General features: G+C 45.9%; 2 protein-coding genes across 3 annotated transcripts; both read right to left on the bottom strand.

Moving 5' to 3' along the window:
* Window positions 1-2,674: 2,674 nt before the first annotated feature.
* Window positions 2,675-5,374, bottom strand: cxxc5b (CXXC finger protein 5b). Of its 2 annotated transcripts, none has more exons than XM_032555499.1 (2): window positions 5,189-5,374; window positions 2,675-4,235 (listed from the first exon to the last, which is right to left on the bottom strand). In XM_032555499.1, exon 2 carries the CDS (start codon window positions 4,050-4,052, stop codon window positions 3,162-3,164), a length of 891 nt encoding a protein of 296 aa, XP_032411390.1. In that variant the 5' UTR covers window positions 4,053-4,235; window positions 5,189-5,374; the 3' UTR covers window positions 2,675-3,161. The 2 variants fall into 2 exon arrangements, with proteins under 2 accessions (XP_032411390.1, XP_032411391.1); XM_032555500.1 differs by lacking the exon at window positions 5,189-5,374 and adding an exon at window positions 5,018-5,131.
* Window positions 5,375-8,376: 3,002 nt separating this feature from the next.
* Window positions 8,377-12,178, bottom strand: zgc:110843 (CDGSH iron-sulfur domain-containing protein 1). The gene is made up of 3 exons (XM_032554574.1): window positions 11,987-12,178; window positions 10,426-10,628; window positions 8,377-9,087 (listed from the first exon to the last, which is right to left on the bottom strand). Exons 1-3 carry the CDS (start codon window positions 12,024-12,026, stop codon window positions 8,998-9,000), a joined length of 333 nt encoding a protein of 110 aa, XP_032410465.1. The 5' UTR covers window positions 12,027-12,178; the 3' UTR covers window positions 8,377-8,997.
* Between the last annotated feature and the right edge of the window lie 766 nt (window positions 12,179-12,944).

Here is a 12,944-nt window from a genome sequence, read left to right as displayed (position 1 = left end):
GACGGATGGAAGAGGCCGGCTGCCGCGAGGCTGCTACAGTGAGAATACAACCAGAGGAGGAGAAAACACACACACACACACATTCACAATGAGACACAGTGTCTTAGCGAACTGCTGTGGCCAACATTTCAAAGGACTGGCTCCTGAGTGAGGGTCCGCCCAGCAGCAGTGCAGGTTGCCTTGGGGCTGGCAGGTTGCTCCACTGCAGTGTGTGTGAGAAAGAGAGAGAGAGAGAGAGAGAGAGAGAGAGAGAGAGAGAGAGAGAGAAGAGTTTTTCCCCCTCCAGAGTGCTGCTAACATATGTAAGCTCCACGGGGGTTTTTGTGACGGCGCACACCGGAGCTCCGGACGCTGCGTCTATCGTTACCCCGGCATCTCCGCGTTCCGGCCCGGATCTCGCGCTCATCTCCCCCCCCCCCCGTCTCTTTGTTTGGGCCCGCGTTATCTTCATCCCCTGCTGTCCATCTCCCCGTCCTCCTCCCCGCGTGTCCCCTCTCTCTCTCTCTCTCTTTCTCTCCCCCTGTGGCCTGCTTTTCATCTTTTTTTTTCTCCCCCATGTTTCAGCCACTCTCTTACCCTGACCCCTACAACCCCCTCCACCCCCGACACCAACCAACCTACCACCCCTCTGCTCTATCTGCCCTTCACCATACCCCCTCCCCCCTCCTCCCGCCCCCCATCCCAGATCCGCTTTCCACCCCCCTCCTCTCCCCCACTAACTCTCTCTCTCTGAACCCTCCCCCTTCCTCCTCTCCTCTATCCTGCCCTCTCCTCTCCTCCTCCTCCTCCTCTCCTGCCATCTTGCAGGCCAGTGGAGCCAGACTGCAGGCGTTCAGGGAGTCACTGGACCTGCTGGGCAGCGGGTGACACAGATTTCCGGTGTGTGTGTGTCTGTGCGAGTGTGTGTGCGCATGTGTGTGTCAAGACCAGGGAGGGTGGCGGTAGGTTGGGGGGGGGGGATTAAGCTTCAAATCACTAGAAAAGGCACTGAAGAGAGAAGGGGAGGTGTGTGTGTGTGTGTGTGTGGTGGTGGGGGGGCTGCAGATCCAAGAATTTGAAATTCCCCTTTTGTCTGGGAGATGAAGAAACACTACACTGTGGGCTCAAACTAAAAGACTGTGTTTCTCATTCAGTGGGAGCGTTGTAATAGCGTGATGTTGGAGCTCGCTGCTTTTTCTCCATGAGTTGGCAGTGTCCTGCGTTGGCTGGCGTGCAGCGCTTTCTCTCTCTCTCTCTCTCTCTCTCTGTGTGTGCCTGACAAAACACGCGCACGCACACACACACACACACGCACACAGCTGCACGCTCGCACACATTGATACGCGCGCGCGGTCCCTCTGCGATCCCCTGACTGAAGGCTCACAGGAAGTGCAGCCGTGGCCCAATTATAGCGTGACACCTCGGGCCGGCCGTTGCCATGGTTACGTCTTCCCTGCGGTCCCCTGGAGTGTGGCGCCGAGGAAGAAGGTCTTATCACATCAGCCATCGTTACGGCAGCGAGGAGAGAAGGGGAGAGAGGGGGTAGGGGGGGAGAAAAAAAAAAAAAGAAGAAGAAGAAGAAGAAGAAGAAGAAGAAGAAGAAGAAAAGCGCCTCCCTGTAGCCTCAGTCCAGCTGGCTGTGGTTGTTTTTTTGTTTTTTTTGCTTTTAAAAATCTGTGTGTTTGGATGTGATGCTTAGAAGAACGTAGAGAGGGAGAAATAAGGTGGTGTTGTGATTGTGTGTGCATGTCAGGTTTACCCCAAGCGTGCGGACGTGCCAAAGCGGCGTGTAGGTGTGTGTGTGTGTGCGTCTGTGGGGTTGCGATAAGGCTCTCAGCCACACCATTAGGTGACTCATAATCCACACCACCTCAAACACACACATACACACAAGTTTGTGTTCCTAGTCTTATTAGAACATTGTGTTGACTTCAGTTCGTTCCTGAAACCCCATTTGTGCCTAACCCTAGCACAACCCCGAGGCCTAACCCTAACCCAAAAAGAGACACTTCACCCCACTAACACCAGGCCTTGGTCCACATTGTCTTAAGAAGACAGGTAGCTGTACAAGAAAAGGCTCAAACAAAATAACATACCTGAATACACTTGTGCTAGTTTGTGTTTCTAACCATATACGGAAATTGTATTAACTTCCAATTAATTCAGTAACCTTATTTGTGCCAAATCCAACCCCTAGCCATGACCTTTGCCCTAACAATGCCTAACCGTAAAAGAGATGCTTCACCCAATTTAGACCAGGCTTTGGTCCTCATAGGGTCTTGAAACGGCCGGTGACCATGCCAGAAAAGGTAGGTAACATACCCGTATACACTTGCACTAGCTGGTATTTCTAAACATATCAGGAAATTGTACTGACTTCCATTTGCGTCAGTAACTCCCATTTGTGCCAGACCCTAACCAATCACAGCCATAAACCCAGATCTTGGTACACATTTGAACCCTAACCCGAACCCCAAAACTATTGTCTGTTGCACTTGGACTGACCTTTGGTCCCAATAAACCTTACGGGTCTTCAAAGGTTCAGCAATGACACCAGAAGAGGTCTTCAAGAGGTAAACAACTGCACCGACACGGTAGAGCCCATGTGCAAGAGCAAACTCAAACATGGCTCCAAACAGTCAATTAGAAATGAACCCAGGCATATAGGAGCGGCACAAACCTCATACACAAGTAGCACATGGCAAACTTCTTTTATTTCAAAAGGGCAAACAGAGCTATACAGTACAAGTAGCACAGGAAATAACTTAGCCAAGGCTGAACTCATTCATTTCTTACTGATGCAGTGACGTCAGAACAACAGAAGCAAGAAACTCCTCCATAGAAACAACAACAAAAAAAACCCCATTTTGGCTCCGTCTTTATGCTGAAGCACGGTACATCCAAACTGGAAAGCAATGTAAAAAAAGGACATAATGTTTTCCAGATATTTACAGTCTTATGTACAGGCATTTTTGTTGTCATCTAAATATTGACGCACATTGGTATCCTTCTTTTCTATTTCCTCCTCTCCCATATTCACTGATTGTCAAAAGAAAGGATGGAAACAGGTGTGGACATTCTTAAACGGAGCTTTGTACCGCAGTCCGAGCATGTTATTGTGGTGTCCCGTAAACTACAGCTCCCAACAATCATCCGACCAGCCTCTGCCAACGCAGGAGCTACTATCCGTCCAGGGTCCCGTTGCTTCTCTCCTGCGCCAGACCCAAAGTAAAATCGGAGCCCCTTAAATCAAACCCGGACACCCTGCTGTCGAACCCAGGACCCCCGGGCTTCCTCTTCAACTCCTCGCACTTCCTGTATTTACAGATCTGGTGTCCCCTCTTGCGGTTGCGGCAGCTGCTGCACTGTTCGCAGTTCGTCTGACGTCGGCAGGGCACGCACTCCCCGCACCTCTTCCTCTTCCTTCGCCCCGCGCCGCCCCCGCCCAGCGAGCTGGGGGAGTAGCCCTCAGCTACCAGACCTTCTATGCCCTCCGCTCCCACCGCCGTGCTCCTCCAGTGGCCTCCCCCCATCTGAAAGCCCGCCAGAGGGAACAGAGCCGGGCTGAAGGGGAACCAGGCGCCGAGGAAGGGTTGGAAGTCAGTGCTGCATCCAGAGGAGTCCTCTTCGTCCTCCTCTGGCCCAGACCCGCCTCCCTCGCCATCTCCTTTTCCGCCCTTAGCCTCCGCAGCCTCTTTCTTAGCTGGCTGGCTGCTCTGCGCGCCCAGGCTGGCCTGCTCCGTGGTGGCGGGGGTGAGAGCCAGCAGTCCGGCACGCATCAGCAGCTCTGCGGCATGGGCCAGGTGGAGCCCGCTGGGCGACTCCCACATGTCGGGCCAGGAGGGGGCCCGGCGGGGCTTACTGGGCTGGGCGGGACGCTGCTCCTGTGCCGGGGACGGCTGGATCAGGCCTTTGACGTCCACAGCAGGGGAAGGGGTAGAGATGTAATGGGAGAGGCTGTAGGGGTGGCTGGAGCGCTTAAGGCTCGGTCTCAGGGGCTCATTGGGGATTTTAGCACTGCTGTGGGCCTGATCCGGGGAGGAAGGGCCAGCGATGTCTACGGCAGTGGACATGGCAGTGGCTGGGTGTGTGTGGGGAGGGGGGCAGTTTGCCCTTGTGTTTTTGTGTGCGTGGGAGAAGGGGACTGAAGCTGACGCGGAGCTGACAACTGTCCTGCTGTTACTTCAGCCAAAATGGCAAGCCTTGGCCTGTGTCCCTATTCCCATTCTCTGCAGCGGCTTCAGAGTCCTGGAGAGCTGGAAATGAATAGGGGATGAAGACAGGAAGGTTAAGAATAGAAATGCTGGGGAGACAGATACAGAAAGAGAGTAAACAGGGAAGACGGGATCTGTATTTTTTTCCCACTAGCAGAGCGACTCAACCGTGTCCGGGAATTATCGGGCAGACAGCAAGAGTTAAAGCACGAGACATTATGCATAAAGCCGTGGAAGTAAAACTGCTACAAAACCAGAAGCAGGGATCCGTGTGAGTGTATGTGCGAGAGGGAAAGAGAGAGGGAGACAGAGACAGTGCATGCCTTGCAACGGATTTCCGCATACAGGAGGCAGTATCCCTTTAAGAATTTCACGGTATATCAATGCAATCAATAACAGAGCGACAACAATATGCAAAGATATGCGCATATGCGCAGGTCAAATGTGGAGCGCGCTTTTCAAATACATTTTGACGACTGCTGTTATGTGTGCCAGCCAGGGCTTAAGCGGAGCCGAGAAGCACCAAATAAGGGACCGTAAAGAAAAAACAGGCTGTCTTTTGTCTGGTATCGACGACGAGGAGCGAGGTGCGCAACGATGCGGGTGCTGTGGATAAAAAAAGACCAGGCTATATTCCGTGTCCACGTTTGTGTGTGTGTGTGTGTGTGTGGGGTGGGGGGGTGGGGGGAGAGAAAAAAAAAAAAAACCCACAACACCGCCGACTAAACGCGGATCGTGTATGTTATTACAAAGTATGAGTTCGTGCCCTTTCGACGGGGTCGATCGGGAGACGTAATCGATCACTTTAGCTTGAATGAGGTTACCTAAGAGGACCGACGCCACGGCGAGCTGACCACAGTCCGAGTGGCCGCTGCGACACGGCGCTGCGCGCAGGAAGGGAGAGGAAATCGGGCGACAAAAAAAAAAAAAACAAAAAAAAAAAACGGCCAAATCAACAGGAAGTGCGATGAGAAAAAAAAAACGCGTCACTTTACCTTCCCAACGCGGTCCCCGGCCTCTCCTGTCAAATGTGTGACGAAGTCATGAACTAATGTCGAGCCGATCGCACAGCGTATGTTGGACGGCGGAGCTGCCGATTCCTCCTCCACCTCTCCGTCCCGGAGGGTCTGCAAACACTCTGCACGGAATTTGGGGGCGTCGCTCAAAATGCGAAGTGGACTCTGCAGCCGACCGAGGCTCGTGTGGTCAGAGCGACCCCGTGATGTCCTCAGGAGCAGTCCAGCTGACGACGACGATTAAAACCCAAATACACCCATCGGCTCCACTCAGCTCAGGATCACTTTTTAACACCGTTCTTCCAGAGACATTATTAAACACCGGCTACTGTGCCCAATGTTGTTATTACTACTATTATTATTTTGTGTTTAAATGGTCATTGTGTCATTAATAGAATGCAACACTTAAGACTTATTATTGTCACTATTAAAAAGCACAGTGGATCTTCACATGGTTTCTCTCTCCGTACGAATAAAAACACAATATAAAGTTTTGATTAATGTCAAATTAAATAAATAAGTAAATTCAATTTTAGTTATTAAGACAGCACTGCACAGTTGCAGGGTGTAGCTTCATCCAAGCAGAACTAAGGCAAAGGTAAACGAAGCAACTGCTTAGGGCCTCCACACCAGCAGGGGGCGCTGTTATCTAGCTACACATTTTTTTTAGTGATACCATTTAATGTGTGAAATTGATCATTAATAGCAAAGCCAATATTTATATTTACATATGCAACACACCAAGTTAACTAAAAACATTTCTTTCATATTTTGTATTTATTACTGTTCTAAATATTATAGGTTCTAATTATTTTTCTGATGATCATCAGGCTGATTTAACGTTTATAATCTTCTATTCATATTCTGGCCGTCTCTAGCTTTATTAATAACAGGAGTCTAGTGTTATTTGTTCACTTGCAAATGGAGCCAGCCTAAGGCATAAGCGAACTAAACGGCTGCTTAGGACCTCCAAACCAGCAGGAGGCACCCAGGAGCGCCAGAATCCTCACAAACCGATCAGGCTTTAAAATCTATGACTAAAGTGTATTATTCATACAAAATGGACATTTTTGGTCCGTTTTAAATGTTACTCTGGGTGATCATTGCTGTATTATATTGGTTTATCTTTAACTGTAAAAGTAAAAATGATCTATTTTTACGTATGAAGGGAACTGGGTTTTTAATGACGACTCTTGTTCATATTTATTACTCTCTAATTACATCTACAACATTGCACATAGGTAACAGCATTGTTTCAAATCAGTGCAAATTGCATTAACCTACATTTATTCCTAATAAATGTTTAGTCTTCACATAAACAGAAAAAACATTTACACTGCTGCCATGCGTGGCTTAAACCCAATGATATGTGCAGTTTGTCCTGAGAGCCGATGCTTTTGCAGTTGTAAGAAGAGCGGCCCCAAGGTAAAGGCAAGCTAATCAGGCCTCCAGGCCAACAGGGGGAGCCCAACAGCACTAGAACTCTCATTTAAGTAGATTTTTTGGATTTTTTTTTTCCAAATGTCATCAGAATAACTCATTTAAAATGACACAATAAGTGGAGAGTTGTATTTAGTTTGTAGCCTAAAAATATGCAGCATTTCTTTTAAGTTAAACAACAACAAATTATTAATATGTTCAAGTACATTAAAGCAGGTAATCCCATTTCCAGAATCCAGAATCCCAGGATGTAAATTATGTAATTAGAGCAACAAAAACTCAGTTGTTTTTGACTGAAACGAGGCTTCTGTGAGGTTTCCCCTTCTTTGTAATTACAGAAAAGATCAATTTGGCTATGTGAAAACCACGTAACAGACAGTAAAGATGTGAAAGCTAACGGAGCAGCACGCAGCAACGGGCTAACACACACTAATCAGACGATTGGACTCCATCAGAATGTGGGGTAATTTCAAGGAACTGTATTATATAACTTTGACTTTTCTGAGCTTTGAATCCTGCTATGATGCTATCCCCTCATCAAAATTATACCTGCAGTGTCGCTATGACTGAACACTCCTTCCCCACTCCTGCCGCTAGTCCCTCCAGACTAGCGGCAGCAGCGACTAGCAAGCACTTGGTGGAACAGAGGTTATCATATGAACTATTTCTCAGTCCAACACACGAAAGAATATTTGCAAACACGTAATTGAGAAACAATTAAGGGTGACACGCTGAAGGCAGAGTGTCTGAAAGAGCAGGAGCTTCTTAAAGAGACAAAGGCCCAATTTCAGGGCATCAAATTAAGTTGTTTGATATGTACATCATTTTAAAAAATATAATAGTTACTTAATTTTATTATTAAACGGCACTATGCTGCCACTTTAATTCACTGTTTTTTTTAAAAATTAATAGTCAGCTGCTGTGTATTGAACTTAAAGAAGCGCCTTCCATAACTCTCATTAAGGTCATGCTGTTTAAAAATATGCAGTTTCTAAGCTACGAGCAGATTGGCTGACTGTTTTAATTAAAGCAATGAGGTAATGATATGCATCATTCCTAATAACACTGTAGCACACACACGTTCATTTAATTAATTTATAAATTCAGTGACATTTTACCAAAAAAAAAAAAAAAAAAAAAAAGAGATGGAAAAATAGTTAAAGTGCGTTAAAGTTTACATTATAACTACTGATAAATAGCGACGTCTTTCATCTGCCGCCATTGGTTTTTTACCTTTTAACTCGCCTCCCGTCCAAACAGCGCCGCCTGATACAGGAGGTGACTCCTCCACGCAGGAGCGCCGGAGTCCACTCCACCTCTTCTGAGAGTCCTCCGTGCATCTGGCACGCAGCCAGACACCTCGTGCGTGTGCATCCGTGTGTGAGCGAGCGTGCGTGTCACTATGGAGGCAGGGGCCCACGGTTACTACACCGTCTGGCCTGGACCATCCGTGTAAACACAGCGTCTTCTAGTGGTCAACACAAATACAGCCACCCGTCTTAAAATGGCCACTGGTGCTGGTGGACACTGCAGCATAGCAGCAGCAGCCCCCTTCGGCCAAGGCCACACACACACACACACACACACTGCAGTCGTCACATTGAGCTGTTGACTTATTATCCCCACACAATGTTAATCCATAAACACGGCGCTCCTGGTTAAAACTGAGGTGGAGTTTGGCCCCCCCCCCCCCAAAAAAAAAACCAGAAAAAAGTTGTGCCAGCAAATTAGATCACTCAACATGTTTTATTAACAATATAACAGCACACTGACTCAACCACGCTGCAGCCAGTAAACAAACAAAAAATCAATCTGATGAAGAAGCACAAATAGATCCGTTAAAAGGTTTTAACCTTCAGACGCAGTTTGATCAGGAAGCCGCACACAGACAGCAGATAGTGTTTCAACATTAAACATTTTTTCTCCCCCCCGCTTAAGACACGCGCTGTGAAGCAGCAAAACAAACTTGAACATTTCATGTCACATTCATATGGGTTGCCGTGTTCGTCAAACAAAAGATAAAATAAGGCCTGTGCTGGGTTCGACATGAACGCCGTGCCGATGAAGAAGCGTGGTGACGATTTCATGTTTGGACCGCCTGCTCCGGTCATGGCCGACAACCCCGGGAACCGACGCCCCGACGCTAACCGCAATGACTGTCGCAGTCCCTTGACCTGGATCCCGTTTCAAACATGTTGATCAGTGCGGCAATTTTGGGAATTATGGAAAAAAAAAAAAATAAATACAAAAAAACATCTGCAGTGTGTTCTGGCATGTTCTGGATTCGTCCGCAGGGAGAACACAGCGGTACTGACGAACGATGGGGCGGGTTCGTCTCCGGCGGTGCGCTAGGCGTCTTTCCTTTTGACGATGAGCGGCCCGACGTTATCTCCGGTTTCCTCGTTGTGGCTGTTGTGGGCGCCGTCGCAGTACGGGAACTGCAGGAAACATGGAAATACCGTCACACTTTAACTACCGACCCAACGCTGCGTTCATCGTTGGGTCGGTACGATACAAACACACAGCAGGTCGGTGGACGAGTCACACCGGTCCTGCTGAGGACCACAATCTTTTAGTGTGGATGTTGTTATTGAGAGAAGAAGAGTATCTCAACTATTTCCAGTGGAGAAGAAGTAGCTACTTTGAAAGAAACCACTTCCCACTGAGACGTCTGAATGCCTTGCAACACTTATTGAGCTTTTATACGCTTTTCCTAGAGACGCACCGATCCGATATTAATATCTGTATCGGTCAATATATAGAAAACTTTTTTTCTAAAATCGCGTATCGGTCACAATTTACCATATCCACAAGGGCAAATCTATTCAGTATATTTCTATGCCTTATTATTCATTTTACTTTACATTTATAATCCCTAATTGCACTTTCTTAAGGTTTGTTGGAATTTACTTTTTACATGTTGACCAAAATTGACCAAAACCTGTTGTTTTAGTCAGTTTCTTAATTTATTTTCCATTGGCCGTTATTCTCCTAATTTCGCTGACTGAACAGACTGAAGTTGTTTTTACCTGTTTGACCAATCCTGAGAAGCTGTCGGTGTGTTTTAGTGCAGATTTATCAAATACATTTGTAATTCAGCACATTTATATCTCAATTGTAAAAAATAAAAAAAAGGTTTTAGGTTCATTCAGCGTTGTTTTTCCTGTACATGTCGATACTAAACCTCAGCTATCCGTATCGGAAGTGGAAGTGGGAAAAGTGGATCGGTGCATCTCGAACATTTCCCACAAAAAAATCTGAACCAATCAAACTTTCTCAGCACCACAATTTGTTTCAAAACAGCTTCAATTCATTATTTTATGATACAATTGTTATTAACAGCATATTATGATAGTATTCTACTTTCTATAGCAGGAACAAGGTCAACTAAATTAACAAAATGTTATGTTTATACAAAAGTTTTGTGCAAAAGTTACAAAACTGACCTAAAAATCAGATATATTTCCTTGCTAAGTTTTCTGGCATTCAGCAAACAGAAATAATTTAGACAATTCTATCTACACTAAAACTGCTCACTGATTCCAGTTTAAAGCAACAGCGCTCTGACACACGATATTTCAATTAATTATATACTGTTCATTAAAGCACTGTACAAAACTGCAGGGGAAAACTCATCCACAAACAATATCACAATGAAATCAAGTCAGCGTTTCTGTCCTAAACAACAACAACAAAAAGTGTTCAGGTTTACAGTAGAAAATTCCTCTGTGTTGGATCTCAAATCACATATTGCAGTTTTTCGGTGTGCGTCTGACCTTTTTAGACTTCCAGCAGCGGCAGTAGACGGCCTTGGCGCCAATGTCCTCCATGTCGAAGCTGTGCACCACCTTGGGGCTGTCTTTGCTGTAGCAAGTGTTCACGTGATGCTTCTTGCAGCAGCGGCTGCTCAGGTAGCGGCTGACCAGGAAGCCCGCAGCTGCCGAGATGACGGCCACTGGCACGGCAACCAAGAAATGTTCTGGAGAGAGGAAAACGTTAAACAAAAACAACAACAAAAAGAAAAAAGAGAAGGGACAATCTTATTGGTCGTTCACTCTTGCAGGTTTGGTTGCGGATGAGTAAGTCTGACATTTTCGATCTGCATTGCTGTGCATCCGGCTGGCCGCTCAACAGATCAATTGGATTCCACTTTGTGTGTGTAAACCAGGATTCTTACACATTTTTAACGTTAAGAGTTTACAAGACGCCACTCACGCAATTTTAGAAGTACATATGCAAAAGCCTGCCGAAATGAAGAGAAAGGTGGTGGATAGAAAAATAAATGGGAGACAAGGACAGACATTAGAAAAGGCTCACAAGGGCACTAGCCCAGGGTTCCAAGTTTTGCGGGCGGAAATAACATGCGCAATACAGAAAGTATTGCGCATTATTTTAAACTCTCGGGTTCATTTCTCACACGTTGTGTCTTTTTTTTTTAAAGTACTGCTGGTTTTTATTAATTTCAACAAAACTTAAATATTTCAAAATTCTGCAATAATAACACGTAGCGCATCGTTTTGGGACCAACATGGAGTCATCTGCCAGATGTTTTAACTCATCCATCCATCTATTCATACCTTCTAACATGTAAGCCTGCCTATCAACGTACTGTGACTTGCATGAGTAAAACGTCTCTTTCTCTTTAGGATACGGCACTAAAACTGGCTCCAGCCCAGGGGCCCTTATTCTTCTTCATACGGCCCTGATGGACAATTATAAATTGTAGCCTTGAAATGCAGATGTTTACAACAATCTGTCTTCCATCTCCATACGTAGGTCTACACTCAAAAATATGCTGGATCTGGAAAATACTACAAACTTTCTCCAGAATGTCAACATAAAAACCTGAACACTGACAAATGGAAGTGCAATGTGAAACTGCCTGTAATACAAGATTTATCCTGATCTAGCCGGTCCTATGATACAGAGGCGGTAAGACAACAGAAACAGAGGTGTTTTTTTTTTTTTTTTTTAAGTTTCCCATCTGCAGCAGTCATGGCTGCTGGGTCTAGATTACCTGTTTAACCGATTGAAGATGCAAACTGGAGCTCAGATGGCTGACCAGTAGGTTAGATAAATATCACCCGGGTTACCATGCGAAGCAAGAGGCGAAACAGAGGAAATATGTCCCACTTTCTTACGTATTTCTTACAAAATAAGTTTCACAGGTTAAAACAGTTTAGTAGGTGGCTTAGGCTGCGTAATTGCTCTGCAGTCGGTAGTAAAGCTGCCTAATAGCGCTATAGGTGGCAGACAGACAAGCGCCGCCTTGGATTCAGCGCTAATTAAGTAACTCACGTAAAGCTAGCGTGCTATTAGCTAGCTTTCATACTATACCTTTGGTTAACCTGAAACCGGAGTTGTGGACCGCTGCCATCGGACACAGAGGTATCAACCAGCTATCACGTAAACTTGGACCTGTCGCGTTTTCTCTGCGCAGCGGGTTGTATTCGGTCAACGGTAAGCAGCAAGGTCAACCGGTTAGCTTCACGGAACTCTGTCCGGCCCCTTTACTTCTACGTCATATCGGATAGACCAATCGGGAGCAAGCTCATGGAACAAGATGTTTATGGGCAAAGTACATCCGGCTTCACTTTTTAATAGATTAAAGACGGAAGTTAAACACACAAAAAAAGCACGACTGACGAAGTTTGTTTTCTTAAATCATTCTCTGTTAAACAATGCTGAAGTGAAACACGGGGAATGATTCCTCGAGCCAAGGCGTTTCGCTTTTTATTTTAACAAGCTTAGAGCTCTCGTTTTAAACGTGTCAGACCCAAAAGCAAGCTATATAATTAAAGATAATCGTTTGTGCTTAGTAATCGTTTGTGCTTGGTATAGCAACCTACATAACAAATGTTTTAATAGACGTTTATGATCATAAACCAAGTAAAGAAGGCTGGTGCTGCTCATAAAGCTCTAAAGGTGGCCCAAAGGCGGGTTCTTCATAAAAATCAACAGAATGACAAACAGCCGTCAGAATCCTCTTTATGAGACTGCTTTACGGCAAAAGTGTCTTCAGTCGGAGGCTTCGTCAGACCCACTGTAGCACAGACCGCAACAGGAAATCCGTCCTGCCCGCAGCCATCAGCAGCTACAACTCTTTGAATATGACTTGCATTTAATTTCCCTTTGGGATCAATGGTGCATTTTGAACTGAAATAACTACAAGGTTCCACCAGAGGGCGACAAAATGACTTTCTTGTAAAAAATAAGCCCCACTTATTTAATACTGGAAAAATTAGCAAGGTAACGGTTTTACAAAGAGGAGAATATTTGACTGCAAAATATCGAC

Source organism: Xiphophorus hellerii, chromosome 23 (assembly GCF_003331165.1).
Source record: "Xiphophorus hellerii strain 12219 chromosome 23, Xiphophorus_hellerii-4.1, whole genome shotgun sequence".
NCBI lineage: Eukaryota > Metazoa > Chordata > Actinopteri > Cyprinodontiformes > Poeciliidae > Xiphophorus > Xiphophorus hellerii.
Note: the sequence above shows the minus strand (reverse complement) of the source record. Positions and strands in the feature narration are given on the sequence as shown.

Bases quoted from the DNA above. Each gene is read 5' to 3' on its own strand.
- cxxc5b (XM_032555499.1), bottom strand. From the start codon at position 4,052: ATGTCCACTGCCGTAGACATCGCTGGCCCTTCCTCCCCGGATCAGGCC.
- zgc:110843 (XM_032554574.1), bottom strand. From the start codon at position 12,026: ATGGCAGCGGTCCACAACTCCGGTTTCAGGTTAACCAAAG. The intron at 10,629-11,986 runs GTATAGTATGAA...TCCTCTCTCCAG, and splicing joins CGGTTTCAGGTTAACCAAAG to AACATTTCTTGGTTGCCGTG. The intron at 9,088-10,425 runs GTCAGACGCACA...TGTTTCCTGCAG, and splicing joins GCTGCTGGAAGTCTAAAAAG to TTCCCGTACTGCGACGGCGC.